The sequence below is a fragment of the Protomyctophum parallelum genome (genome assembly GCF_964188405.1).
Source record: "Protomyctophum parallelum genome assembly, chromosome: 20".
Lineage (NCBI taxonomy): Eukaryota > Metazoa > Chordata > Actinopteri > Myctophiformes > Myctophidae > Protomyctophum > Protomyctophum parallelum.
The window spans coordinates 39,961,367-39,988,578 of record NC_139718.1 but is presented as its reverse complement, the minus strand read 5'-3'; the positions used below and the strand labels follow the sequence as shown (position 1 = coordinate 39,988,578).

Sequence of the window (27,212 nt, the reverse complement as noted above, 5' to 3'; positions counted from 1 at the left end):
GCTTGTTTTTCGAGGGAAGATTGGGCTTATTTCTCTCGACAAGAGTTGGCTTGATTCACTACACATGAATGTACAAGCAGCAGTGCTCTGTTTGTCTGTTTTTGTTTTGATATGTATGTTGTTGATTTTGTTTATTATTGTCATAATTAATATTATTATTTTGACATGTAGGATTGTTTAAAATATATGTTGAAAACAAATAAAAAGATTAATTAAAAAACAAAAGTTCTTGGAGCTGGGTTGGCTGATTTCTCTCACAAGAGTTGGCAACACTGTAATATGACTATTTCCGGTTGTAGGTTTGATGACGATCATTTTGTGTTGAGAGAGCTGTGAAGATCAGCGTTAAACAGACTGACACCACTCTGAGAGATTCTACTGGTAAATATAACTATACATCATAACATCTACGATGCTGTGAGGTCTAAATGTGTCTGAACACGTGACCCAACCTCCTCCGGGCTGGACCCGAGGCGAGCTCCGAACCGAACTGTTAACACACAGTTAGCATCGATGCTAACCCCATGCGTTACATCGCGTTTGGTGACCCGTCGAAACCTGCTGCTGCTCAGGCTGTTGTTGTTGTGGTGTGTGGGGTTTGTTTAGTTTGGTTTTGAGAATAATAATAACAAATGTTGGTCCTCACCTGGGATTTATTTGATCGTCTCGTTCGTCAGCAGAACAGAAACATCAGTCCAAGGTCACATAATTGCATAGGTAACCGGTTTGTGTGTGACGTCTCGGCGTCAGCTGTTTGAGCTAAGAAACGTATTTTGTCAACAACATCCTTTTACTAAACATGATTGCCCGTTCTGTTTTACATATCTGGTTGTAGATGAATGATACAAAGCTAAGGTGTTGTTATTCAGTTATGGATATTAAGATTGCATGTCGTATTAGAAGCAAAACATGTTAAACAATGTGATCTTTGTCTGCGTCAATTATTACCGAATTACTACAGTAACCCTGTCTGTCGAAACTGGTATTCTGCCTGTCAATACCGGTCTTGTCTGTCTGGAGTCGGACTGATCTTTCTGTCGGTCCATTACTTGAGATCTGCTGTCTGTCTGTATGTCCAGGCTGATCTTCTGTCTGGAGAACATCTGGGGAAGGTTCCCCCTCATCTCCAAGGACAGACGCAGTAGGACTTGGATCTTCACGCCTGATCTAGTACCGGTAAGTTGATGTCATTGACGACTAAAGATAGGGTCCAAAGGGATTCAAGGGAAGCACGGCCATCTCCAAAAATTCTACAGGTGCCGAACAAAGAAATATGCACAATGAGAAAGGAGGGTTGTCCGCACACTGTGTAGTTGCTCCCAGGAAACTTTATTAAATCAACAGTGATCGACTAGCCATGGTTCATGACTCAAAGCCCACCTCTACAAAATAGCTTTCCCCAACTGAGGTCTGGTTAAGATGTCCCCCGCTCCCTTTCTTAGCCTTTTATGTATGTTATTCTATTCATTTTGCTTTTTTTTTTCTTGAATAAAGTTTATTCCTAGTGTTTTTGTATACCGCTACTTAGAAAAGAGCTATATAAATTTGAGCTATTATTATTAATATTATTATGACCTCATGTTATGGACGTCATGGGCATGGCGGTACTACTAGTCCAGCTTTCGGTGAAGAGGTGACCACCATCCGAAAGGGTGGTTGGTAAATACAGAGTCAGAGGGAAGTGTTTGTGTGAGCGGGGACCACCGCAGCGTGACCTCATGTTGTAGTTTTCAGTGGTCACCTCTTCACCCAAAACTGGACTATGAATAGGCCTTAAGCCTTCATTTGCAACACTAGATTTTTCCCCCCTGATTGGGTTGAATCAATCTAGACTAGCCCTGGTCCAGTGCGTTAGCGAGTTCTCACTAACTAAATCTACCCTCCATTGACAGCCCATTCATCCAAAATAGAAAAGACTGATCCGCTTGTATTAAACGACGTTAAACTCACCAACATTGCAGCTGTAGGGCAAGCTTAAATTAACCTCATTCAATCTGAAAAGCGTTTGTTTCATAAAAATCCACCTTAGACATGAGCTACTATGTGTCAAAAAAGTGTTGGAGTTTGGAAGCGCTTGTCGGAAACTTGCACATAAAAACAGTTTCCTGCAGGAAAAACTGGGGAGGCACTGGGGGACACTAAGGAGGCACTGGGGAGGCACTGGGCAGACACTGGTGAGGCACTGGGGAGAAACTGCAGCCATTGGGGAGGCACTGGGGAGGCACTCAGGGGGACACTGGGAGGCACTGGGGGGGGGGTGGGGGGACTGGGCAGGCACTGGGCAGACACTGGGGAGAAACTGCAGCCACTGGGGAGGCACTGGGGAGGCACTCGGGGACACTGGGGGGGACACTGGGGAGGCACTCGGGACACTGGGGAGGCACTCGGGACACTGGGGAGGCACTTGGCGGACACTCTGGAGGCACTGGGGTGGCACTGGGGAGGCACTAGGGAGGTACTCACACACCATGATTCACTAGCCCCCTCAGCTTGGCATGGTGCGATTTATTTCAAGCATGGCGCAGCACCATGCCAATAACATTGAATGAATGATAAAAAATTAAAATAAGTGCAATATAGAAACAATAAAATAATATTCCCCAAAGCATAAACGACAACAAAAAAAACAAAAAAGCCTCACTGGCCGCAAGTATAATATTTTTTTTCTTTTAAAAAACTTTTATATGTTTGGACATTGTGCAGGAAACCCTAAAAAAAGCATAAGTGAATAAGCCAAAGTAGCCCTTTCTACAGCTTGTAGAATAGGCTGCAGAAACATTTTCCATAAACCCTAATCTTCTCAGATATTTCATGTAAAAGCAAAAACCTCAGTGTGATTTCTTCAGGAACAATATCACTAAAACATAATTTAATCATTTACATATTGTGTTAATTGTTTAAGAAACAACGTTAGTAGTGTGTGGGGGCACACTGTTTCAGTCGTGAGATTAAACTTTTGCTTTAATCCATGCGTCTGTCTGGTTTCGTCTTGCAGGCGGGAGACGCGCGGTCACCATGGTGCTCGCCGACTTGGGGAGGAAGATCACCTCGGCGCTGAGATCCCTCAGCAACGCCACCATCATCAATGAGGAGGTAATTTTCTTTCTTTTTCCTTTATTTACCCAGGGTAGTAGCTGAGCACAAGTGCTCATTTTCAGCAACGCCCTGCACATAGAAACACACAGACAGACGCACACATTCAAACCTGGGAGCTGACCAGTACAACCACAGTCTTATACCGTTGGCCACTAAGCAGCTCCACTGGAGCAGTTGGGGGTTCAGTGCCTTGCTCAAGGGCACTACAGCGGTGTTGGGTGAGTGATGACCAATCACTTCTCGACCCAGATTTTTCCTGCCCGTCCGGGGAATCGAACCAGCAACCTTTCGGCAACAAGGGCGTTCCTCTAACCCTTAGGCCACCGCTGCCCCAAATAATTGATTTATACAATATAACGTCAGGTTTCAGATAATGTTTTTATTTCATACTAGACCTGTACGTGCCCGTCGCAGTCGGCCACCGGCACGATGCAACTTGGGAACCTAGTGATATAAGTTGTCATAGCACCCGTTTTAACTGTCGGCCGGTGTCCCACATGGAGATCTGTGTATGTGCCTGTGTGTGAAGACTGCAAACGGAAAAGTGTACTTGGCAATCAATTCCGCCCACTGGCAGAGCCTGATTGGTTGAGCCTCAATTGGGGGACCCCTTTTGGGTTTTCTTGTTGCTAGCTATGTATGTACAGTATATAGCGACATGTATTTTTTGTCATCTTTGAATAAATATTTGAAGTTTCTCAGCAAACTTAGGTCAGGATTTAGAAGGTGTTTGTAGAATCGGCCCCAGTCCTATACATCATAGACCCCATAGTAAAGCTTCCTTTCCTACTGACAGTTAGGGCAGTTACATACAAAACATATATTTTTAGACTGTCGAAACGTGTTGGTATTTTTTGTTGCCTTGCATCATCAATAAACCATATTTTTATTTGTTTCACCAAAGATGGAAGTGCCTTGGAATCTTTTTCTTTGCAAGTCTGCATTTGACACCTTTTGGGAATTAAGCAGTACAACTTGGATGGGAAAAAAAACCTTTTTTGTCTACAAATAATTTCTTGATTGACCTTTTATTTTAGGCTTTGTAAACAAATCTGCAACAAACAGGACTTGTAGCATTTGTAGCTTGTAGAGGATTTGTAGCATTTTTTGGTGGCCCTATGGGTGTAATAGATAAGCTAACACCGTCAGAACCTTCGCTAAAACAGCCGGGATAACGCTCCACGCGTCCCAGACTCTTCTCCTTTCTGGCTCCCAAAATGTGTTAAATGTATGGCTCGGACCGTGATGTGAATGTTGTCCTGTGTCCAGGTGTTGAACTCCATGTTGAAGGAGGTCTGTGCTGCTCTGTTAGAGGCCGACGTCAACATTAAACTTGTCAAACAGCTGCGAGAGAATGTCAAGTAAGTACTACTGCAGTACTGCTCTACTTGGACTTATGTTATGTCATACAATAACTGTGTTATACTGCACTATACCGTGTAAACAATACTTTACAACTCACATGTACTATACAGTATTGCTATGTACTAAGTAAAACCAGCTGTAATAGTACTAGGCCCGGGTGGAATAGAAAACCAACACTGGAGTTCATTGAGGAGTCGGACCAGGGTTAAATGTGAATTATGGTCGGTCATAGACAGTGTGTGTTGTTCTTGAAGGTCACTGTGTGTGTGTGTGTGTGTGTGTGTGTGTGTGTTCTTGAAGGTCTGCCATTGACCTGGAGGAGATGGCCTCTGGTCTCAACAAGAGAAGGATGATCCAACATGCTGTCTTCAAAGAACTGGTGAAGGTGTGTCAACTATAACTATAAATGTATATTTAACCGTTACTGTATTACATATATGCTACTGCTGCATTCTTACTATACTACTAAAGGTTATTATAATACTACTAGTACTACTACTACATATGATATTATAGAGCGTATGTGCATGCTTAAAGAGCGTTTGTCGTTTAATGCAATCAGATATAGGATCTTTCTGTTTGGAACTTTGGATACAGTATGTGCTGTCAAGGCTAGAAAATAGTTTTTTTGCCAATCAGTTGGCTTTCTCGCATAACTTCTGGGTATGATAATGATGTAATATACTTTGCTAACATTTTGTTGTCAGAAAAGAAAAACCAGGTAACTGTGTGTGTATTTGCGTACGTGTGTGTGTAGCTGGTTGATCCAGGTGTCAAGGCTTGGACTCCAACCAAGGGGAAGAACAACGTCATCATGTTTGTTGGTCTGCAGGGCAGTGGGAAAACCACCACCTGTTCTAAGGTACACACACACACACACACACACACACACACACACACACACACACACACACACACACACACACACACGCATGGTTACAACCACAACCTGTTCTAAGGTACAGACACACGCATGGTTACAACCACATAAGGTACAGACACACACATTGTTCTCACAACAAGCCCAGTCCAGACCAATGATTCACAGCATGATGGAACCATTGCAGAACATTGCAGACGGCATGCCGTCTCATTGCGTCGTAAGTGAGCAAGCAAAATGTTGCAGAAGCTGTCAAACGTTTAACTAGCACATACCACCACTCTCTCTGAGAACTCACTCGCCCATACATAAACAACCAAACAGTGGCAGAGAGGGTGGAGTAGACATAAGATCTGCTTATCACCTTTTGGCAGAATTATCATGTTTATATAACGGAGCTACTCCAACCAAATTACCAAAAAGAATGACACACACCGGTCATATCGTGGAGAAACCGGCAGTATGTTCTCTCTCTTTCTCTTGCTCTCAAACACATTCTCACCACACACACACAGGCGCTGTGTGTTTGTGTCTAAATGGCAAAATGGTGCATTTATACAGCGTCTTTATCCAAGGCGCTTTACATAGATTGTGCATTACATTCACACACAAATTCATACACTGATGCTGGAGGAAACCATGTGAGGCACCAACCTGCACATCGGGAGCAATTAGGGGTTCAAGGACTTCGACCCTAACTCTGCGGGAACCCAGGTTCGAACTGGGAACCTTGCGGTCCCCATCTGGCCACTCTACCCCTGAGCCACCGTCGCCCCTGAGACACAAACGCACACACAGCTTAAGTCTATTTATTTTTTTACTGCATGAAGGCTATCCGAAAAGATGGAGGAAAGTGCCATATAATCTGTAAACTCTCTCTGCTCCTGCTCCTCCTAGTTTTAGGATGTTATCAAGTCACAACTAATCCTGTCGCCAATCATTGCTCTGGACTGGGTTTAAGCGTGAACATAATTATGTTGACATAAGACAGTGAACAGATGACATCACAGTGACATCATGTGTGTTGTGTGAACTTGTGTCTATAGCTGGCGTACTACTACCAAAGAAAAGGATGGAAGACCTGCTTGATCTGTGCCGACACATTCAGAGCTGGTACGTATGCTGTCTGTCTGTCTGTCTGTCTGTCTGTCTGTCTGTCTGTCTGTCTGTCTGTCTGTCTGTCTGTCTGTCTGTCTGTCTGTCTGTCTGTCTGTCTGTCTGTGTGCCGACACATTCAGAGCTGGTACGTATGCTGTCTGTGTGCCTGTCTGTCTGTCTGTCTGTGTGCCGACACATTCAGAGCTGGTACGTATGCTGTCTGTCTGTCTGTCTGTCTGTCTGTCTGTGTGCCGACACATTCAGAGCTGGTACGTATGCTGTCTGTCTGTCTGTCTGTCTGTCTGTGTGTGTGCCGACACATTCAGAGCTGGTACGTATGCTGTCTGTCTGTCTGTCTGTCTGTCTGTCTGTCTGTCTGTGTGCCGACACATTCAGAGCTGGTACGTATGCTGTCTGTCTGTCTGTCTGTGTGCCGACACATTCAGAGCTGGTACGTATGCTGTCTGTCTGTCTGTCTGTCTGTCTGTCTGTGTGCCGACACATTCAGAGCTGGTACGTATGCGGTCTGTCTGTCTGTCTGTCTGTGTGCCGACACATTCAGAGCTGGTACGTATGCTGTCTGTCTGTCTGTCTGTCTGTCTGTCTGTCTGTCTGTCTGTCTGTCTGTCTGTCTGTCTGTCTGTCTGTCTGTCTGTCTGTGTGCCGACACATTCAGAGCTGGTACATATGCTGTCTTGTCTGTCTGCCTGCCTGCCTGTCTCTGTCTGTGTGACATTTAATTTCTTTCATTTTTAATGTATCTTAATCTTTATTAAATCTTTTTCTTTCTTTTTGTAGGTGCCTTTGATCAGTTGAAACAGAATGCAACAAAAGCCAGAATCCCTTTCTATGGAAGGTAACATACTCACACGAGCAGACAAACGGACGGACAGACAGACAGACAGACAGACACTGTTTTCTATATATGATCGTAATGATCCAGTGGTCATTGTCTCCACCAGGCCGAAGGCATGTGGGGAGAGTATGTTTTGCACTCCGTCCGTCCGTGTGTCCGTGTGTGTGTCCGTGAACAGCTAATCTCGGCCACCGTTAACCCGGTCGATGCCATATTTTGCACACACACTCCCTGGATGCCAACCATGAACCTCTGCCCCAAACTTTCCAGAACGGCCTGTTATAGCGCCACCAGGAGGCCGCTTTGTGCAAAACAAGTTTTTCAATGCCATATTTTGCACACACACTCCCTGGATGCCAACCATGAACCTCTGCCCCAAACTTTCCAGAACGGCCTGTTATAGCGCCACCAGGAGGCCGCTTTGTGCAAAACACGTTTTTGCACAGTACACCTACAGATTTTGTCCAAACATCACGCAAATTGGTACACAGTCTCTCTAGAGCCATTCAACGAAACGGGTCTTTCAGATTTATCAGACTCCATCCTGATTGGTTAAGATTGGCTTCCAAAGTTCACAGGAGTGCTCAGTTTCAAACAAAATGCTGCAAATCATGAACACATCGCGTGATTTCCGTGAAATTGTGCACCCACATTCCCACTAGGCCGAGGACGAAATGCCACATGAACAATTTCAACTCAGCCTCAAGGTGGCGCTATAACTGGCCGAAAAGTGTTTTTACCTCTAACTGCACGGATCTGTGGATAACCTGGTGGAGACCTGTGCCCGGAAGGGCACTTTTTCTAGTTTTGTTATGTGTCTCATCTCTCCAGCTACACAGAGATGGACCCAGTGGTCATTGCCGCGGAGGGAGTAGAAAAGTTCAAAACGGAGAACTTTGAGATCATCATCGTTGACACCAGTGGACGACACAAACAAGAAGATTCTCTGTTTGAAGAGATGTTGCAAGTTTCCAACGCTGTGGTCAGTATTATATATTGTAAATGATAGAATAGTTGTGCGGCACAACGAAAAGAATATAATTATAGCGCAGAGGATTGACAGTGTGTGTGTTGTGTTTTCAGCAACCAGACAACATAGTGTATGTGATGGACGCGTCTATCGGCCAGGCCTGTGAGTCTCAGGCTAAAGCTTTTAAAGACAAAGTCGACATAGCCTCGGTCATCGTCACTAAACTGGACGGACACGCCAAAGGAGGAGGAGCCCTCAGTGCGTAAGTACTCACTACACATAGTACTCAGATCATCACACTACATACGGTATTACACTATTGTACTCTGTGTAAAGGTATTATATTTAGTAGCAGTGTAAAGGTAATCTCATGAGTACTAACATTGTATTCTGTGTTTCTCCAGTGTTGCTGCAACCAAGAGTCCAATCATCTTCATCGGAACGGGAGAACACATCGATGACTTTGAGCCATTTAAAACACAACCCTTCATCAGCAAACTGCTGGGTAATTAATGTCTGAAACTGAAACGCATGACTTTTAATAGTAAACACAACCTAACCACTCTAATGTACTTCATTGAATGGGATCCCCGCCACTGTCTACACCCAATCTACAAGATGCTGTGACACATTGTGACCTTGTAGATTGCCTATTTTCACAGAATGGTTGCCAATTATGACATGCCCAGAATAGCTACCTACACATGAACTCAACCCTTGGCTAACCTCTATTTATATGATCAAATGAACACATTGTGAAAATGTAGTTTTGAAAGTGAGTTTCTGTAGTAAATGTAATGGATGGGTTCATAACATCTAAGCTGAGTACAGTAAATTATAATACAGAGTTGAGTGTTTAATCAGACTAATCCAATGTAGTTCATTTATTAGAATATCTGAGATTCATTGATGTACAAGAAAAGACGAAATCCTCGATTAATGTATTAACCCACATGAGAAATATTAAGTTAAGACGGTTACTGCTTCTTGAATGTTGTTTTTTTTTGCCCTGCCCTCATGAATACTGGTTTTGGTTTCAGGAATGGGAGACATCGAAGGTCTGATCGACAAAGTTAACGAACTCAAACTGGACGACAACGAGGAACTCATCGACAAACTGAAACATGGTGAGAAACCTGTCTGCCTGCCTGCCTGTCTGTCTGTGTGTCTGCCTGCCTGTCTGCCTGTCTGTCTGTCTGTCTGTCCGCCTGTCTGCCTGTCAGCCTGTCAGTTGAATGCGACACAGTATTAATGTGTGTGTTGTGTTGCAGGCCAGTTCACTCTGCGGGACATGTATGAGCAGTTTCAGAACATCATGAAGATGGGACCATTTGGACAGATTATGGTAAAACACTGTACTAAATAATACATTTAGTATACAATGAATATGCATAGAGAGAGACGGAGAGCTCAATTTGACCTCTAGACACGGTGTCATGCAGGTACAGTACATGTTAAAGGAGTAGTTGTTCACGCAAACAATTACTTATTTTCGATCAGTTACATTGCATTCCTGGGCCAATAATGATGACTGGTGTGATACTCTGTCGACAAATTAGGAATTCGACAAAAACTAAAATCTCCATGAATTCGTTGAATTCAAGGCTTCATGGGGTTTATAGTCGATAGGAAATAAGTCCTTGTGTGTGTGTGTGTGTGTGTGTGTGTGTGTGTGTGTGTGTGTGTGGTGTTCCTGTAGGGAATGATTCCAGGGTTCGGCAGTGACTTCATGAGTAAAGGAAATGAACAGGAGAGCATGGCCAGACTGAAGAAACTCATGACCATCATGGACAGTATGAATGACCAAGGTACGCATGCACTAGCGTGAACACACACACACGCACGCACGATAACTCGGATGGCACTGAGTCGACTGAAGGTGGAGCGACTCGCTCGCCTAATAGTGCAGGGGCCAACACTGATGTTTTTATGAATTTGTACCACCTAAGGTGACCATAAAATGTTTATTTGTATTCCTACATGTCTCTAGTTTATATTTTGACATGAGAAGTCTTCCAATTCAGTAGCTTAATGCCAGTTATCGCCAGTTACATGTGACCATACTATTGACAACCTATATAAGAAATACCCATTTCAAGCATTAGTTTTGCACGAAAAACACTCCTTGGGCTAAAAACGGCCATAGGCGTCATCACAAATGTGACATTTGGCACATTTGGGCAAGCGGCTATGGCCAAATTTAGGCCATATATATCGAGAGAGAGAGCGTACTATATACATGAATAGATACATGTCTGATGGCCGGGAAAGGAAATTGTTGGAATAACGTGTTCCTTCCACGTGCTACGTCCTAAACGCTTCTTATCACCGGTCAGGTGATAATATTGAAGGAAGCATGAGCTCAGTTTGGGGCTCTCCCCAGGTTGGCAGAGGATTACAGTTCAGGCAATTGGCACCGGGTGAAAAAATGGGTTATGAAATCGTGAGCTAAAAATTGTGAATTTAAAATAAAATAAAAAACATGTGTGCAACATAAAAGCATCTCGTGTTCTCTGTGTGTTGCGTTGTCAGAGTTGGATAACAAGGACGGCTCCAAGTTGTTCAGTAAAGCACCCAACAGGATCGCCCGGGTGGCGCGCGGGGCCGGTGTGGCCACAAGGGACGTCCAGGAGCTGCTCACCCAGTACACCAAGTTCGCCCAGATGGTCAAGAAGATGGGAGGCATCAAAGGACTCTTCAAAGGTTCACATTCCTCCTTTACGTTCAAATCACAGCCGGCGGGTCTTGTGTTGTCGGTCGAAAGTATTATGAGTCGTTGTGCAAGTACACGTTAACCAATTATATGTAAGGGATAATATATCGGATATTATCACGCTTATTACATGGCTACCTAACGTAAATTAATACATTTACCCAAAACGCAACAAAAAATGTATTCCTTAAGTGTCGCGCTGGCTGCGTCTGCCCAGCTGCAGGGCTGGAGCACTGTCGGAAAACAAGGAAGTGAGTTGATCAAATGGAATCAATTTCGGGGTACTGCTTCGTCTATTCCTCGCTCAAATGTTTTCAAAAACATTTTTGAGAGCAATGTTAAGCTGTGTGTGCGTTTACATGGCTGTCATGTTGGAAACGTCAGTAAGTCAGCGGGGCGCAGCTGGTGTCGGTAACAGACCGCTGAATTCAGCGATTGACCAATCAGAATCAAGCATTCAACCAAGCCATGTAATAAAAATGGTTAACGTAACGTATGTATAACATGTGCGTGCACGCTCGCATACATGTGGGCCGGGGTCTCAGCTTTCTCAGATGTTAGCACTTAGTAGGAGGGGGGCTCCAAGGAAAACAGGTGGTTGGGAACCACTGCATTAACACACATTATGCAGAAGTTAGGCCATTCTGCTGAGCACTTTTACCTTTGCTACTCTTAAGTACATTTAGATGAAAATGCTTTGAATGCAGGGCTTGTACTTGAGTGTTTCTACATTGTGGTATAGCAAAAAGTAAGGAAAATATGAGTACTTCCACCACAGGCTGGGTTTAGCCCGTGCTCTTGCCATGCTGACATTGTGTGTTGTGTGCTTTCAGGTGGAGATATGTCGAAGAACGTGAACCCGTCTCAGATGGCCAAGCTGAACCAGCAGATGGCCAAGATGATGGACCCCAGAGTCCTGCATCACATGGGTAACAATCTTTCTTATTATTTTTACTAGGGCTGCAGCTATGGATTATTTCTCTTCTAATCTAGTATGCATTCTGTGAACAGCAGCTAGAGTCTTAGCAGCTACAGTTTTTCCCTTTTTTAAGAGGCTGAAATATTGCACGAAGGTGAAGTGTGTGAGTGTGATGGTCTGTGTGTTCACACGATATGCCTAAAAGGGAGCAGTGCGGCCTGCAGAGCAGTGCAATAGTGTTGGTCTATCGCAGATAATGGGTTCGGCTACAGCGATCACTGTGATGTGGACGAGGATTTGACCTCATCAGACTGCACTATCATTGTTTATGTTTTGTGTTGTATAATGGGTAGTCGAGTCCTGCCTTGTTTTTACTACATATAAATATGGACTTTGTACTCATTATGGGCTGTCTGAAGCCAGAGGTTCCTGCGGGGACACAGAGGAAATCTTTATGACTTTAGACTTTGCCATATCAATAGTTGTGATCATCACAGGGTTTAGTAGCCTACTGGCACAGATCGCTGATCCAGGTGGGTGACTGGCCTTTCGAATTGGAAGGTCCCCGGTTTGATCCTGGTCTCCTCCTGAGTTACTGTGGAAGTGTCAAGACACTGAACACTGTTCTCGATGAGCAGGCTGGTGCTTTGCGTGGTTTCGGTGTGTGAATGCAACGCACATTGTAAAGAGCTGTTTGGATAAATAAAAGAATATAAGAAAGCACCATTTGGCACCCACTAGCCTAGCGGTACGACAAGCGCATGCCTCATATAGGCTCTGGCCTGACAGCGCGTCGCATGTTCGAGTCCCGTTCATGACGACCTTTGCGGCTATTCTCCCCGTCTCTCCCTCCCACTTTCCTGTCTGTCTTCACTTATAACTATCACTAAAGGCAGAAAAGCCCAAAAGAAATCTTTAAAAAGAAAAAGAAATGCACCATTTACCATCTAATATTTTTTCATAAAACCTACATTTACAGTTTACTTTAGTCTGTTGTTCTGGGTTGTTCTGTTGTTCTGGTCTGTGGGTAATGACCCTTGGTGTATTGTCTGGCTGATCAGCATTCTTTCATTTACTACGTATGTCGGCCAGATAGAAAATGAAGCATGGATTGGCACACACAGTTCACAGTGAAGACGTTGAACATCAAGGAAGCACTGTTTTCTCTGATATTGACGAGTCAATGAGTGCGAATCTAAATAGAATGTAGAGCAACTGACTGTATAAACCTGTTATGTGGTGTTCCCAAACCAACAGCCTGTCACACCGTGTTCCTTCCTAAACGGGGATAAAAGTGTGACTAAGAGAACATGTAAGAATACGTTTTCTCTTAGTCAGACTTTCATCCCTGTTTAGGAAACACAATGCTGTGTGTGTGTGTGTGTGTGTGTGTGTGTGTGTGTGTGTGTGTGTGTGTGTGTGTGTGTGTGTGTGTGTGTGTGTGTGTGTGTGTGTGTGTGTGTGTGTGTGTGTGTGTGTGTGTGTGTGTGTGTGTGTGTGTGTGTGTGTGTGTGTGTGTGTGTGTGTGTGTGTGTGTGTGTGTGTGTGTGTGTGTGTGTGTGTGTCAGAGAGAGTGAGTGACATTATAAAGCAAGGTCCCTTTAGGGCAGTAGGGCAATATGTTATATTACCCCCCCATAAAACATGTCTGGCAAGCATGTCACGTTATGGCCACGTGTTGTGAAAATAAGATTGACAGATTTAGCACAAGTAACATTTTGAATACAGGCATTTAACTTGTTACGGTACTTTTACATTGTGGTATTGCTACTTTTACTTAAAGTGGCACTATGTCACTTCTTTTATGAATGCACTTTTATTTTGTCTATCCGTATAGAAGCCCATGTCAATACAACATAACTTTATTTTCTTCTCCCTGCTCTTCTATTGAGACATTTTGATCGTGTCAAAGGTCATGTCTCACCTAGACATAGGATTTGACACGAGTTTTGACCTGATGATCAAGATTCAATTTATCCCCTGAGCAAGCAGCTCAATAGTAAAAACATGTAAGCACTTTCACAGGAAATCTGGGGTAGAAAAGGAAAAAAATAATGCAGCTTTAATTCACTTTCAAACATGTATGTAACTTAGTTCAAACTCCATTTTAGCCATGATAGATTAATTGAAAACAGCTGTCCTGTAGTGACTGATATTAGAGGGTATGTGCATGCATAAAGTTAGTGACAAATCGAGTGGCAAGGTGAGTTTAACGTCATGTCAGATAGGACATTTCTGTTTGGATGTATGGGCTGTCAATCAGATAGGACTTTTCTGTTTGGATGTATGGGCTGTCAAGGCCAGAAAGTATCTTTTTGCCAGTGGGGCACTGGGGGGTGATTGCTGACCGCACCGACACCAAATTAAATTATTTACTTTTTAAATAAGGGCTGTATATGTATTGTAATATGAATGCATATTTGGCAAGACCATAGCATATTTATAGGTTATGATGTAACTAAATATATAATTATTTCTCCTCTACAGCCGCTATTTTACATTTTAGACTTTAAAATGCACGCCTGCTCGGACTGCCTGTTTTCTTTCTCGTCTCAAGGCCTGTCCAGGCCGCTTGAATGATAACTGGTACCTTGTACATGCCCACTTAAAAAAAAAAAAGCTACTTCGAAATCATTTTAGCTTTGCTTTTTTTTTCATCATTTTAGCTTTGCTTTTTTTTCTAGCTTCCTTGGTGTGAACGCGGCATTACTTTTTTTCATTCTTTTTTATAGGTTTATTTTCTGGGTTACTGGGGAAAAAAAGTACTTCTTTTCACCACTGACATTAAATTGTGTCTGTGTTTTATTCATGTCCGTGTGTTTGTGGTTTGTGTGCGTGTGTGTGTGTGTGTGTGTGTGTGTGTGTGTGTGTGTGTGTGTGCGCGCGCAGGTGGCATGGCCGGTCTCCAGTCAATGATGAGACAGTTCCAGCAAGGAGCCGCTGGCAACATGAAGGGCATGATGGGATTCAACAACATGTGACCACGCCCAGCGGTCATGTGACCATGCGCGGGTTGGGGGGTACGGCGGAGAAGGGGGGGGGGGTTTACTGCCACGTTACACTTTGTTCTCATCAGTCGGTCGGTTGAATTTGTCGTCTCTTCCTTTTCCAGGTGTTCTCAAACCATTTTATTTCAAGGACCCCCCCTGTATGGTTATCATTGGTGCCACACGGACCCCCCCCCATAACTCTGAGGCCCCTTTTCCTGGTTCCGTTCTTTTTTTTCCCCCTGCCTAATTTTGAACTAAATTAATTGGTTCAGAATCAGATTCCTAAAGGTTGGTTTGGAACTGGAACCAAACCGGTTGTAGAACCAAAGTTCTTTTGGTGGAGAAAGGGGCCTGAAGAGTGTACAAATGGAACCAAATGAATCCGTAATTAAGGGTCCATTGGTTCAATGTTGTACACACTCAGAGTTACAGGGCCATCCATTTGGTTTCAAACTAATCTAGCCAAAAACGTGCCCTGGAACCCTCTCTAAGCACCCCTGGGGGTCCCCTCTCGGACCCCACTTTGAGAACCACGGTTCTTTTCTACTGTTCAAAGAAAGAGGGGTAAAACTAACCCTGGGACTTTAAATAAAAACCAGTAAAACTCTCTGATATGTTCAGCTTAAAACTGGTGGAGATATGTTGATGATGATGATGGTCACCATGATAATAAAAGTCTTTAATTTGTATTTTGTGTATAAGATTATAAAAAAAACAGGTTTATTTACCTGTACAGTTAACTGTACTAGTTGTTTCGAGGAGGCTGGGAGGGATAATACAACATAATAATTAGTTTGTGACAATATTTTTGTCATGTTCTAATAAAGATTTGTATTGCAACATTTTAATATGCCTTGTGTGCTTTGTTTTTAATGTAAAAACAACAACATTAAACTTCTTCTGTTAAGACTTGATTGAAATGATTTTGTTGTGCTGTGAATAAAAGTATTGGAAGACAAGATATGCCCAGGGCATTGCAGGCTACGGTTGTCTTGTCGAATGGACCCTGGGTAGCTATCGAGGCTAGGTGGAAACTAACCTGACCCTGCCACATGGGGGCGGTATTGATTTAAAAGACGCTCGTTTTGATTGATGCTTTTGGGTGACTCAACCATGATCAACAAGTATGGTGTTTCACCGTGTTTGTTTTCGTGGAGAAAACAAAAGTTAGAATAATGTGGTGATGGCAGATTTCTGCCTGACAAGTGACAACGATAGGCTAATAAGCAGAACTGTGGTCCAGGTTCCAAGTCAAATGTTAATTGCTATGGGATTGTGTGACACCCACACATTATTGCAAAAATACACTAATACAACTATAGAACTTCCGAAAATCAGGAGGTTAACCTTCTAAATGTTATTTTTTAATATCAAAATATCAGTACTTGATGCACTCTTCTCCCAATGCTAAACCCTTGCCTAAAAGAAAGAAAGGTTGGGTAACTGATTAATTGATGGATGCACATATTATGAACCATTTTCAACACTACAGACATTTGAGTATTTTACTAAGAGCTTGTTTATCAGAGATTTTGACTTGCCCAGTTGCCACACTACCAAAAAGTTTGAAAACCCACTCCACTGTGCTATTGTTCATCATTCTGAGTGCATAGTGCATACACAAAAGTATGTTGAATTAGAAATTACTATGCATTTCACATACTATTTATTTTGTAGGCTACAGTAGTACATACTAAGGTTTTTGGTATGAAAACAATGTCACCTATTTCCATAGAGTTTGCATACTGTGGTATGTATGATGGGGGGAGGGGGGAGGTGTATGTATGGTATTTGGGCCGCCGGGTGACCACGCCCCCTCTCTCCTACGTGGCTCAGCCGCCATCTTGTTTTGCTGCGTTGTCAGTGGGCGGCGGGAGGTATTCTATTTTACCCTGCTTCTGTTGAAGGCAGCACTGCGTCACAGACACGTTAGAATAATATTAACTAAACTAAATTACCGGTAAGCTACTTTTCATGACATGAAATTGCAGTAGCTGCTTTAGAGAGCATTAGAGGGACAAAAAAAGAAAACAAAGGCATAAACAACTATTATATAATATTCAAATAATATACCGGTAATAGCACTTATAGAAGTATGCAACAAGCTTTTACAAGCTCAACTAAAAGCAAGCAAGAGTATAGACGTAGGTCTGAGTATTTACTTAGGTAAATTGATACATTTATTGAGATTTGATTGATTTATTTTTTAAATTGAATTGATTTTAATGGATACCATGCTGCCGGGTGCGGTCTGGCCTGCCTACCTAATTTCAAGGTAAAAGGTTCCCTGTGTTCCTCATCAGTGTGTTTGGTCTATGGGGGTAGAGAGAGCAGAGAACTGAGTGACTGACTGAGAGAGAGAGAGAGAGTGGAGTCAGTGGAGTGGAGCACTTTGAAATATCAGGTAAATATTGACTCTCTTGTCGGTGTGATTTTTAACCCTGTAAGTTATGACTTATGGCTGGAGGAGAGGCTGTGTCTCCATGGCCATGTGAAGGTCTCATTTAGAAATGTCAAGTCTAGATAAAAATGATGATTTAGTTTTTTTGACTAGCTAAATGGCTAGCACTGGGGATATAGGCTAGCTGCTTAGGTTACACTAACAGTTCTCCTGGTGACATTAATAATGTTATATTAAATAAGCATTATAGTGATAATGAATGATGAATAGACACTTTTACAATGACCCGAATTATTATCGTGTAAAAGTGTCATAATGTTATTTCATTCACTGTGTGTGCTGTCTGTCTGTAACAAGAATGAATGTTAGTTTGCCCTAGGTTGACTGGGCATCAAACATTTTGACCCCAAACATCATAGCCTATAACTTCTAGTTAATATTTTATCCTATGGTTTATTGACAAGCTCTGAAATTAAAATCAGAATTTGACTTTAGTTTAGTTCCTGTGTCAAATGAAATGGTAACAGACTGTGTGAAAACTTTACATCATCGTCATCAAGTTGTTGTGCTCAAATTGCAAAAATACTTTGTAAAGCAATGTATTGAGAGATTGAATGTGTCTCACTTTTCAATATAATTATAGTCTATAGGTCAATAAAATATGTATTATAGTTGTAGTAAATGAATGATGCAGTTAGCAGAAATAGTAATTTCATATTTGTGTGTGTTGCTTAGTTATATGTATAATAACTTAGTCATCATGAGCTTAACTCTTAAATCACTGATAGTGATATAGGCCTAAAAACGTATTGGTCAGTCACCATTGTGTACTTACCTAAGAGTAAACATCTTAGTCATTAAAAGGTTTAAAATGTTATGTTCTTTCTAATCAAGCACACTAAGATATAAACATCTTACTCACCATAGATCTAAATCTAAATGTACTGTGGTTCTCAACCTTTTCTGGCCGTTACTCCCAAAAATAATCTTATTTGAACTGGGGACCCCCAAAAATAATCTTATTTGAACTGGGGACCCCCAAAAATAATCTTATTTGATATTTTCGATATGTCTGTATGTATATTGTGTAATGTATTGTATACCTTTATGAATCTGTGCTCCATACCATGTGATCATGGTCGTGAGTTAAATAAATTATGATGAACTGGGGACCTCCCAAAATAATCATATTTGAACTGGGGACCCCCCAAAATAATTGGATTTGGACTGCGGACCCCCAAAATAATCATTTTTGAACTGGCCCACAAAAGAGTCATTTGAACTGAACCCCCCCAAAAAAATATTTGATTTTGAACTGGGGAGAAATAAAGAAAAAATAATTTGATTGGGGGATAAGCACGTTGGAATTGTAGGAGTTGAGGCATGATATTTAGTTTGACTTGGTTCAACATATTATTTTGCGAGGCGTTGTGAGCTTTAGGTAGATTGGCTATTCTCACAATATTTGCCTCTTTCTTCTTCTTATTTGGCCATTGTTTGACCAGTTTGGTCAAGCACAATCATTGATGATTGTCACTGTCATGTGGGATGCCGGTGGGGGTCTCAACCTAGAGGTTGAGAAGTTGATCCACTGGTATACTGTATAATGAACAGTGGGACTAGTCACTAGTGCTACACGATTCATGCTCTCGATTTTCCTCCACAATAATTGAGATCACGATTCTCATACTATATATATATATATATATATATTGACATGAAAATATTTTATTGTCTTTATTCTGTGTGTAGTTGCTGAAAATTCAAAATGTGGCACCTGGACTGTCTGGAGCAAACTACTGTGGCTTTAAACAGACACCATCAAAGTGCTTTGTCTGGATTTAAACCTCTCTTAAAGTCTCTCACTTGTTGCAAAAACATAGGGGTAACTACAATTATTTGGACCGCCGATTCTTGCTCATTCTTTAGAAATGAGATCTCATCTCATATAGGTTCTCCAAGGCTAGTGTGGAGATATAATCCCCCCCCATCTGCTCATTGGTCTGCCAACACCTCCCTAGGGGAGGGTCATTTGGAAATCAACTTAAATGGGCTCTTGCACAGACACACGTCATTTTGGAAAGAACTCGCGCCCCTTCCCTACTTCCTTCACAGGTGTGATTATACTTCCATTCTGGTCAGACAGTCAGGGTGCTGCTATCTGGGAACACTGCTACAGCTACATCAGTGTGTCTCAATGTTGAGAGTGGGTTCCAAATGGCTCCGTACGGGTGAGAGTGTACGAGTCCATTTGGTTCCATTTGTACACACTGACTCAGAGTTATGGGGGTCATTGCAATAGATAAAAAATGTTTGAGAACCACTGTACACTAAACGGAACAGAGCCTTATTCTCATTTCTAAATTTGAGCAAGAATAGTGCAGCACTAGTTGGCTGTCCAATTCATTTTAGTTACTCTTATGGTTTTGCTACAAGATAGAATTTAATTAACCCCTAACCACACCAGGGGGTGTGCAACATGCAACTCCTTGTGAAGTTGTGACTACTTGCAAACATTATTCCCAATGGCATGTTACAAGGAGTTGCATTGCATTGGTGTGTTTTGTTTTGTTGCAAGAGAGTGCAGCGGTGTGGTTTGGGCCTAAGAGTCAATCACTTTGATGTTGTCTGGTTCAAGCCACAGTAGTTGGCTCAGGAAGGAAGAGTTATTCTGTGTGTGCACACACAGAGGAGCCCATTGATTTAAGTTGAATTGAATTGTATATATTTTCTCACAATATTTGTCCAGTATCCGAAAACTAAAACTCAGCCGAACTGCGCGTGTCCTCCACTCTCCTCCAGCCATGTCCACGTTCCCAGAGTACATCGCCCAGAACGAGGAGCAGGACGGCGTGCGTTTCAGCTGGAACGTGTGGCCCTCCAGCCGCCTGGAGGCCACCAGGATGGTGGTCCCCGTGGCCGCCCTCTTCACGCCGCTGAAGGAACGCCCCGACCTGCCTCCCATCCAGTACGAACCGGTCCTCTGCAGTCGGGCCACATGCAGAGCCGTGCTCAACCCGCTGTGGTAGGAACAGGAATACGCATCAAATGTACTAACTAACTAACACACACACACCTAGCCTTACGTAGCAATACTAATATTACTGCTTGGATATTAGTCTCGTCCCTCTCAGGCTTTTTTCTCTCACAGTGTCCCACCCCATATTTGCATACTGGGCCGGTTGCCTGTCACCATTTCGGCCGTGAAGTCCTCCCTCTCACAATTGAGAGGGGCCAGACTTAATCTGCCTGGGGCAATATGCATTGAGAGGGGCCAGACTTAATCTGCCTGGGGCAATATGCATTGAGAGGGGCCAGACTTAATCTGCCTGGGGCAATATGCATTGAGAGGGGCCAGACTTAATCTGCCTGGGGCAATATGCATTGAGAGGGGCTAGACTTAATCTGCCTGGGGCAATATGCATTGAGAGGGGCCAGACTTAATCTGTCTGAGGCAATATGCATTGAGAGGGGCCAGACTTAATCTGCCTGGGGCAATATGCATTGAGAGGGGCTAGACTTAATCTGCCTGGGGTAATATGCATTGAGAGGGGCCAGACTTAATCTGCCTGGGGCAATATGCATTGAGAGGGGCTAGACTTAATCTGCCTGGGGGAATTTGCATTGCAAAGGCAGATGAAGGCTGGCTACGCAATCCTAACTACTGATCCTAACCTGCTACAGCTGTCAAAGGATGCTCCAATCGGAATGATGATCGAATAGAAAAAGATTACACTCATGTGATCTTATCATACATCATACAGCACATTCTGTGCCCAGCAAATCTGTACTCAGCCAATCAGCTGAGCACATTCTGTGCTATAAAAGCTGTGCATAGGAGGGACTATCTCCGCTCAAAAAGTCTTCTATGGAAGCATCATGTTGCGCAGCAAAAATAGCCGATTTACAATCTCCCTTTTAGATCAGCCATAAAACCCTAATGGTCTCAATGGATTTTTCATATTATGTGAGGAGACATTTCAACAAATCTGGCGTTGATCGGGGCTCGCAAGATTAGTCTCAGAGACCCTTGTTCCAGATCAGTGGTTCTCAGCCTGTGGTCCTTAGCTGTAGTCCCCAGCTAAAATACAATGGACCATTATAGATAGATTTGAACCATTAGATAGTTAAACTACTGTTAAACATCTGCTTACTTAATTTACAAGATGTCTTACACAATTGGAGGATGTAGAATAATTGTTATTCTGATCAACGCTTGTGCCTGTTGTCTCACCTATGTTAATGGTAGCACATCAATACAGCATGGAACTGTGGACAAAATCAACCAATGATAACAAAATATTCAAAGTCTTAGGTCTGAGAGCCTAAATGTCATCAAATGACTGTGGCTCAAATCCCGAATAAATAATGTACCTTGATATGAACAGGGTTGAAAACCACTGTTGTAGATGCCTTGGCTCACCTCCTGTAGAGAGACACTGTAACTATCTCTTGCTGTTGTTTGTTGAAGGCAACTGGGATTAAATCACTGATTAAAGTGACTCCTCTCTCTTAGAAAGGGAATGGCTGGTAAAACACACAGCTTTGGGTTGCGTAGTGCAGTGGTTCTCAAACTCTTCCGTGGAACCCCAAATCGATATGTATTTGGCCGTGGACCCCCATCTGAAAATGTTTTGTGCCAGTGAAGGACGCCCAGAATAGATTTATGTTAAATTATCCAAATTATTCAAAATGTATATATCTTTCGAAAATAGCAGTTGTGACACGCTGTGAGCTTGTAGATCTGTTATTTTTGAATGGACTACATGGATATATGTAAGTGGTTATTGTGATTTTTATAATATTAATAATATTATATAAAATGGTAATTGTATGTATTATTATTATTATTGTGAAAATAGCTGAAACATATTGCAGCATTGAAGTATTGAACCGACTGCTTTTGCTGGGGACCCCCTGGAACCCCCCAAGGACCCCACTTTGAGAACCACTGGTGTAGTTGGTTACCTTGCCATGATGCAACTCCAAGTATTGGTGGGAGAGATATCTTAAATAGTTACTCTGCTGATTAGAAATTGATCATCCAAAACCAAAAGTCTCCTCGCTGACGCTGCACAGTGAAACACTTCTCAAAGTCCACTTAAACCAATGCAAACAAAGCAGATTCTTTCCGTTTCTGCCAAAGTGGCATTGCCGAATAAAGGGAGGGTTTCTATCGACGTATCTCTCTCTGATTTGAATCATTTGATTGATCATGATTCTGATTCTTGATGTTGTTCTGTTGTGTGGATTTGTTTTGTGGACGTTGAAAGTAACTATTTCTCTTTGTTCTCCATGACAAGATGATAGTGTATTTTAATTGAGCGTCTCTCTCTTTGTGTGTCTTTATAGTCAGGTGGACTACAGAACCAAGCTGTGGGCCTGTAACTTTTGTTATCAAAGAAACCAGGTAGAGACTTTCATGCACACACACACACACACACACACACACACACACACACAGCTTTGAAATCTAAATGGACACTTTATAATATATTAAAAACTTGGGGTAATCTTGTGTGTGTGTGTCCAGTTTCCTCCGACATATGCAGGTATTTCTGAGGTGAACCAGCCAGCTGAGCTGCTGCCTCAGTTCTCCACTATAGAATACGTTGTACAGGTAAATACTTTGTTATTGTTATTAATGAAACCATGTACTGTGGTGTAATCTCCATGTAATGTACAATGCGATTTGAACACAGGCCAGGTTTCAAAAATCAAATCTCTGTCTGCCTGCCTGTCTGTCTCTCAGCGTGGCCCCCAGATGCCCCTGGTCTTCCTGTACGTGGTGGACACCTGCATGGAGGACGAGGACCTGCAGGCGCTGAAGGAGTCCCTGCAGATGTCCCTGTCTCTGCTGCCCCCTGCTGCCCTGGTGGGCCTCATCACCTTCGGACGCATGATCCAGGTCCACGAGCTGGGCTGCGAGGGCATCTCCAAGAGCTACGTGTTCCGAGGAACCAAGGACCTCAACGCCAAACAGATCCAGGTAGGTGTCTAATGAGGAACCAAGGACCTCAACGCCAAACAGATCCAGGTAGGTGTCTAACGAGGAACCGAGGACCTCAACGGCAAACAGATCCAGGTAGGTGTTTAACGAGGAACCAAGGACCTCAACGCCAAACAGATCCAGGTAGGTGTTTAACGAGGAACCAAGGACCTCAACGCCAAACAGATCCAGGTAGGTGTCTAACGAGGAACCGAGGACCTCAACGCCAAACAGATCCAGGTAGGTGTTTAACGAGGAACCAAGGACCTCAACGCCAAACAGATCCAGGTAGGTGTTTAACGAGGAACCGAGGACCTCAACGCCAAACAGATCCAGGTAGGTGTTTAACGAGGAACCAAGGACCTCAACGCCAAACAGATCCAGGTAGTACGGTGCTTCCCAAACTAGTCGGGGTCCCCGCATTTGGCCCGCGGGCTGCCAGTTGAAAAACACTGGTTTAGAATTTAGAGCGTTTCCACCAAAAATTAATTGGTTTGGTACTGGAACCAAAAAATGGGTTCCGTGAAAGCACCAAAGGTTCCAAGAATCTAGAACGGAACCAGTTCTAGAACCTTTTGGTGGAACAGGGGCCATATTACCTCAGAAAAAGGCAAACCTCTGCTATTTTCACAATATTTATCTGTAGCAAGCTGACAACATGTCGGATCATGATGTGTTAGAGAGATTGTAGATCACTATTTCTTCTGTAAAAAATATATATATATTGATTATTGGTACCGGTCACTGTCAGTAATTTACAGCCTAAATGCCAAACAGAAACTTTGTATTTATTACGCTCCAATATTGTAGTCCAGGTGTACCAGGTGTAGTAGTCCTACTGCCACCTCAGGTAGACCAACACATTAATACCTGGACTAATACTAATTGAGAAAATGCTGTTTACTTGGACCTGTTGATACTATTGTAATGTGTGTTTGATTGTCTTGTGTGTAGGAGATGTTGGGTCTAACCAAACCACCAGCCCAGGGAAGAGGAGGACCACAGCCCCCCCAGCAGCCCCTCTCTAACAGGTAAAACACAACACCTTACCCACTAGCCTAAAGGGGAATTCCCCCTTGGTCAGGGGGAGATATTAGGCTTTGGTCACCAGGTAGAAGCTCTGAGCCACTACTGCTACACTTGCACTGACAAGTGACGACTAGGGATGATCCGATCACGTAATCAGATCATCAGGCAGATCGTGTCATTTTCAAATGATCTGGAGCAAAACAAAACAAAAACGTGATCGTGACATCCTTACTAGTATGAAAATGATATCCATCATGATATTACTATTACTATTGTGATATGGCATAAGACCTTCTATAAGAATATCAAAATCGGTATTGGCAGACACTCAAATTCAAATGATCGGCTCGGGAGCACAAAAACGTGATCGGGACATCCCTGCTGACGTATTTCGCACTTCGAAGCGACACATTGATCGGGTAGTTCGGGGATAATTATTACAGTATGGAGCAGTATGGGTTGGCGCCCCAGCCTGTGTCTTCCGTGAGAAAGAAGCCCAACAAACCCACGGTGAGGCCTTAAGGAGGGCCATTCAAGCCTCAAGCGGAGCCTACGGCACCACCAAGTGCAAGGTGGAGCCGGCTGAACCGTTGCGGCACGAGAATCCACCATTCCTAAATAAGGAGTGGACCTGGTGAGACGTAGGAGGGGCCCGGACAGGAGTCAACCCACAGAGCCTAGTCCTTCCACGCGCCAGAATGGTACCTCCCAGTCCCGGCAGAGTAGTTCAGGAGGAACGGATTGTGTGGCCCTGGTTTTTCCCTAATGGGACTGATCGAGGGTAGCTACTGGGATGTAAGTCGGGACTTGATCACCCTGGCTGGGTCACCTGAGTGAGGGGTATGATGTTGGGAGACCCGAAACCCCGATGACCTTGGGATACATCACTGAGGATACGTCCCAGGTGCATCCATGTATGTATTTTATTTATTTTTTACCCAGGGCCAGCATTGGCCGCGTTATTGTGTTGGTAAAATAGGCTCTCTAATCCTCCCTCTGCGCTCAGTGCATTGGATTCACAATGAAATGACACATTTGAGATCAAAGTTCAGGGTGTGGACAGCCTATCTGGGAAAATGTTGCAACTATAAAAAGGGCTGTGATTCCAACATTGATCACCTGATATGACCGAACAGATAAGATGTGTGCTGCATGTCACTGTCCAGTACTTGATCACTGCAATGTATTCACAGAGGGCTGTAAAAAAAAACGGAGTTATTATAATAATACTGTAGGTTAGAAATAAGCCACGTAGTAGCAAATGTGCTTCGCTGGCCATCTGTCTCTCAGTTGTAAACAAACACACTCCACGTGTGGCGGATGCAGCGGAGCCACGTCTCATAGCCTGAAGGGATGCAACGCTCTGATTGGTTCAGAAACACACAGGCTTCCGTTTCAGACAGGCTTTCCAAATCACACCTTTGTGAAATGAGGGGCGCTCTTATCATTATACATCATCATCATACATCATCTCATGAACAACTGAATTTGTGATTGGTTAGCCGATTTGCTCGTCTACATAATTATGACATACATTGTCATAATTATCATTGTCAATGGAATTTTGTGTTTGTGTTACCACAAATTTACGTCATATTTTGAGGCACATATGACCTACCGTAATTCCTCCTTTCATTGTCAATGGCAAATGTGAGACGTGTGGGGACAAAAGCTGTGTAAAGCCATTCCACTCCGACTGCAATGTTCTATCGTGACTGTTCTCAGGTTCCTGCAGCCGGTCCAGAAAGTGGACATGAACCTCACTGACCTGTTGGGGGAGCTGCAGCGAGACCCCTGGCCCGTCACCCAGGGCAAAAGACCGCTGCGCTCTCTGGGTGTGGCCCTGTCCATCGCTGTAGGCCTACTGGAGGTAGGTTAACTCATAGTATAAAGCAGGGGTACTCAACTGGCGGACCGCGGTCCGGTCACCTCTTTGCGGACCACCCAAAAAAAAAAAAAGTGAGAATCATGTGAAATTGCTGCAAAGGCCCCCAAAATGTCCCCCAAGGTCCCCCAAAATTCTGGCGTGCGCTGTGCGCGCGCACAGTGTGGCCTGCCAGGGCGTATAACTCCCGGCCTGATTTGGAGTTCCACTCCAGGCCTGCACTCTGCTCCCCATTATTGGTTGGTTGGAAGGGGATCTGATTTGTATAAGCTTGGCTTGACCATACTAAACGGGCATAGAGCCCCGCTCTCCGATGGACGCCGCGCATGGGACCGGACCTCGGTCTTATTCAAAAAAATATTTGTGGACCTTCTTAATTTCTAGTTGAGGACCCCTGGTATAAAGCTATACGATATCTGGAGAGGGCACAGAACACCCTCACTTACTCATTAAGTGAGTAAGTTGACATTTTCAATGGAAGTTGCTCATTTTCTCAGTTACTCGAATCAGTCTATACCTTTTCAAGGAGGTGATGATCTTGTTTGTCGTGACGCCATCACAGATCTAATCCCCCACTGCAACGCTCTTCCTCAGTGTACGTTCCCCAACACGGGCTCTCGCATCATGACGTTCATCGGGGGCCCGGCCACCCAGGGCCCCGGCATGGTGGTGGGAGACGAGCTCAAGACGCCCATCCGCTCCTGGCACGACATCGAGAAGGACGGCGCCAAGTTCATGAAAAAGGCAACCAAGGTGAGGACTGGAGAGAGAGGCGTGTGTGTGTCAAAGAGGACAAGAATTGAGTATTAATTCATTACTTTCTTTTATTTTTATCTATTTATTTTCAACTGCTTTTAGTTTTAATGTTATTTCACTTTGTGTTTCAACCTCAAAAGAGGATAAACCATGTCACTAAATGAGAAGTGAAACCCAAATAAGTGGTAGGTTCGAATAAGGGTGTGTGTGTGTGTGTGTGTGTGTGTGTGTGTGTGTGTGTGTGTGTGTGTGTGTGTGTGTGTGT

The 27,212-nt window shown here is 43.5% G+C and overlaps 2 protein-coding genes across 2 annotated transcripts in view; both read left to right on the top strand.

Annotated features, from left to right (window-relative positions):
- The first annotated feature begins 294 nt into the window (after positions 1–294).
- srp54 (signal recognition particle 54) lies at positions 295–15,801 on the top strand. The gene is made up of 17 exons (XM_083791407.1): positions 295–381; positions 1,080–1,176; positions 2,996–3,093; positions 4,366–4,457; positions 4,762–4,846; positions 5,219–5,323; positions 6,388–6,454; positions 7,238–7,295; positions 8,127–8,277; positions 8,379–8,527; positions 8,670–8,770; positions 9,306–9,392; positions 9,537–9,610; positions 9,965–10,073; positions 10,798–10,968; positions 11,812–11,907; positions 14,787–15,801. The coding sequence occupies exons 3-17, from the start codon at positions 3,016–3,018 to the stop codon at positions 14,876–14,878; spliced, it is 1,515 nt and encodes a 504-aa protein (XP_083647533.1). The 5' UTR covers positions 295–381; positions 1,080–1,176; positions 2,996–3,015; the 3' UTR covers positions 14,879–15,801.
- A 1,377-nt stretch (positions 15,802–17,178) lies between these two features.
- sec23a (Sec23 homolog A, coat complex II component) overlaps positions 17,179–27,212 on the top strand; it is a 42,310-nt gene continuing 32,276 nt past the window's right edge. Inside the window, exons 1-8 of the mRNA XM_083792598.1 lie at positions 17,179–17,291; positions 20,091–20,313; positions 22,641–22,698; positions 22,822–22,908; positions 23,041–23,277; positions 24,232–24,308; positions 26,032–26,176; positions 26,786–26,944. Of these exons, the coding sequence (XP_083648724.1) occupies positions 20,093–20,313; positions 22,641–22,698; positions 22,822–22,908; positions 23,041–23,277; positions 24,232–24,308; positions 26,032–26,176; positions 26,786–26,944 (984 nt within the window). The 5' untranslated portion in view covers positions 17,179–17,291; positions 20,091–20,092. The remainder of the gene's footprint in view (positions 17,292–20,090; positions 20,314–22,640; positions 22,699–22,821; positions 22,909–23,040; positions 23,278–24,231; positions 24,309–26,031; positions 26,177–26,785; positions 26,945–27,212) is intronic.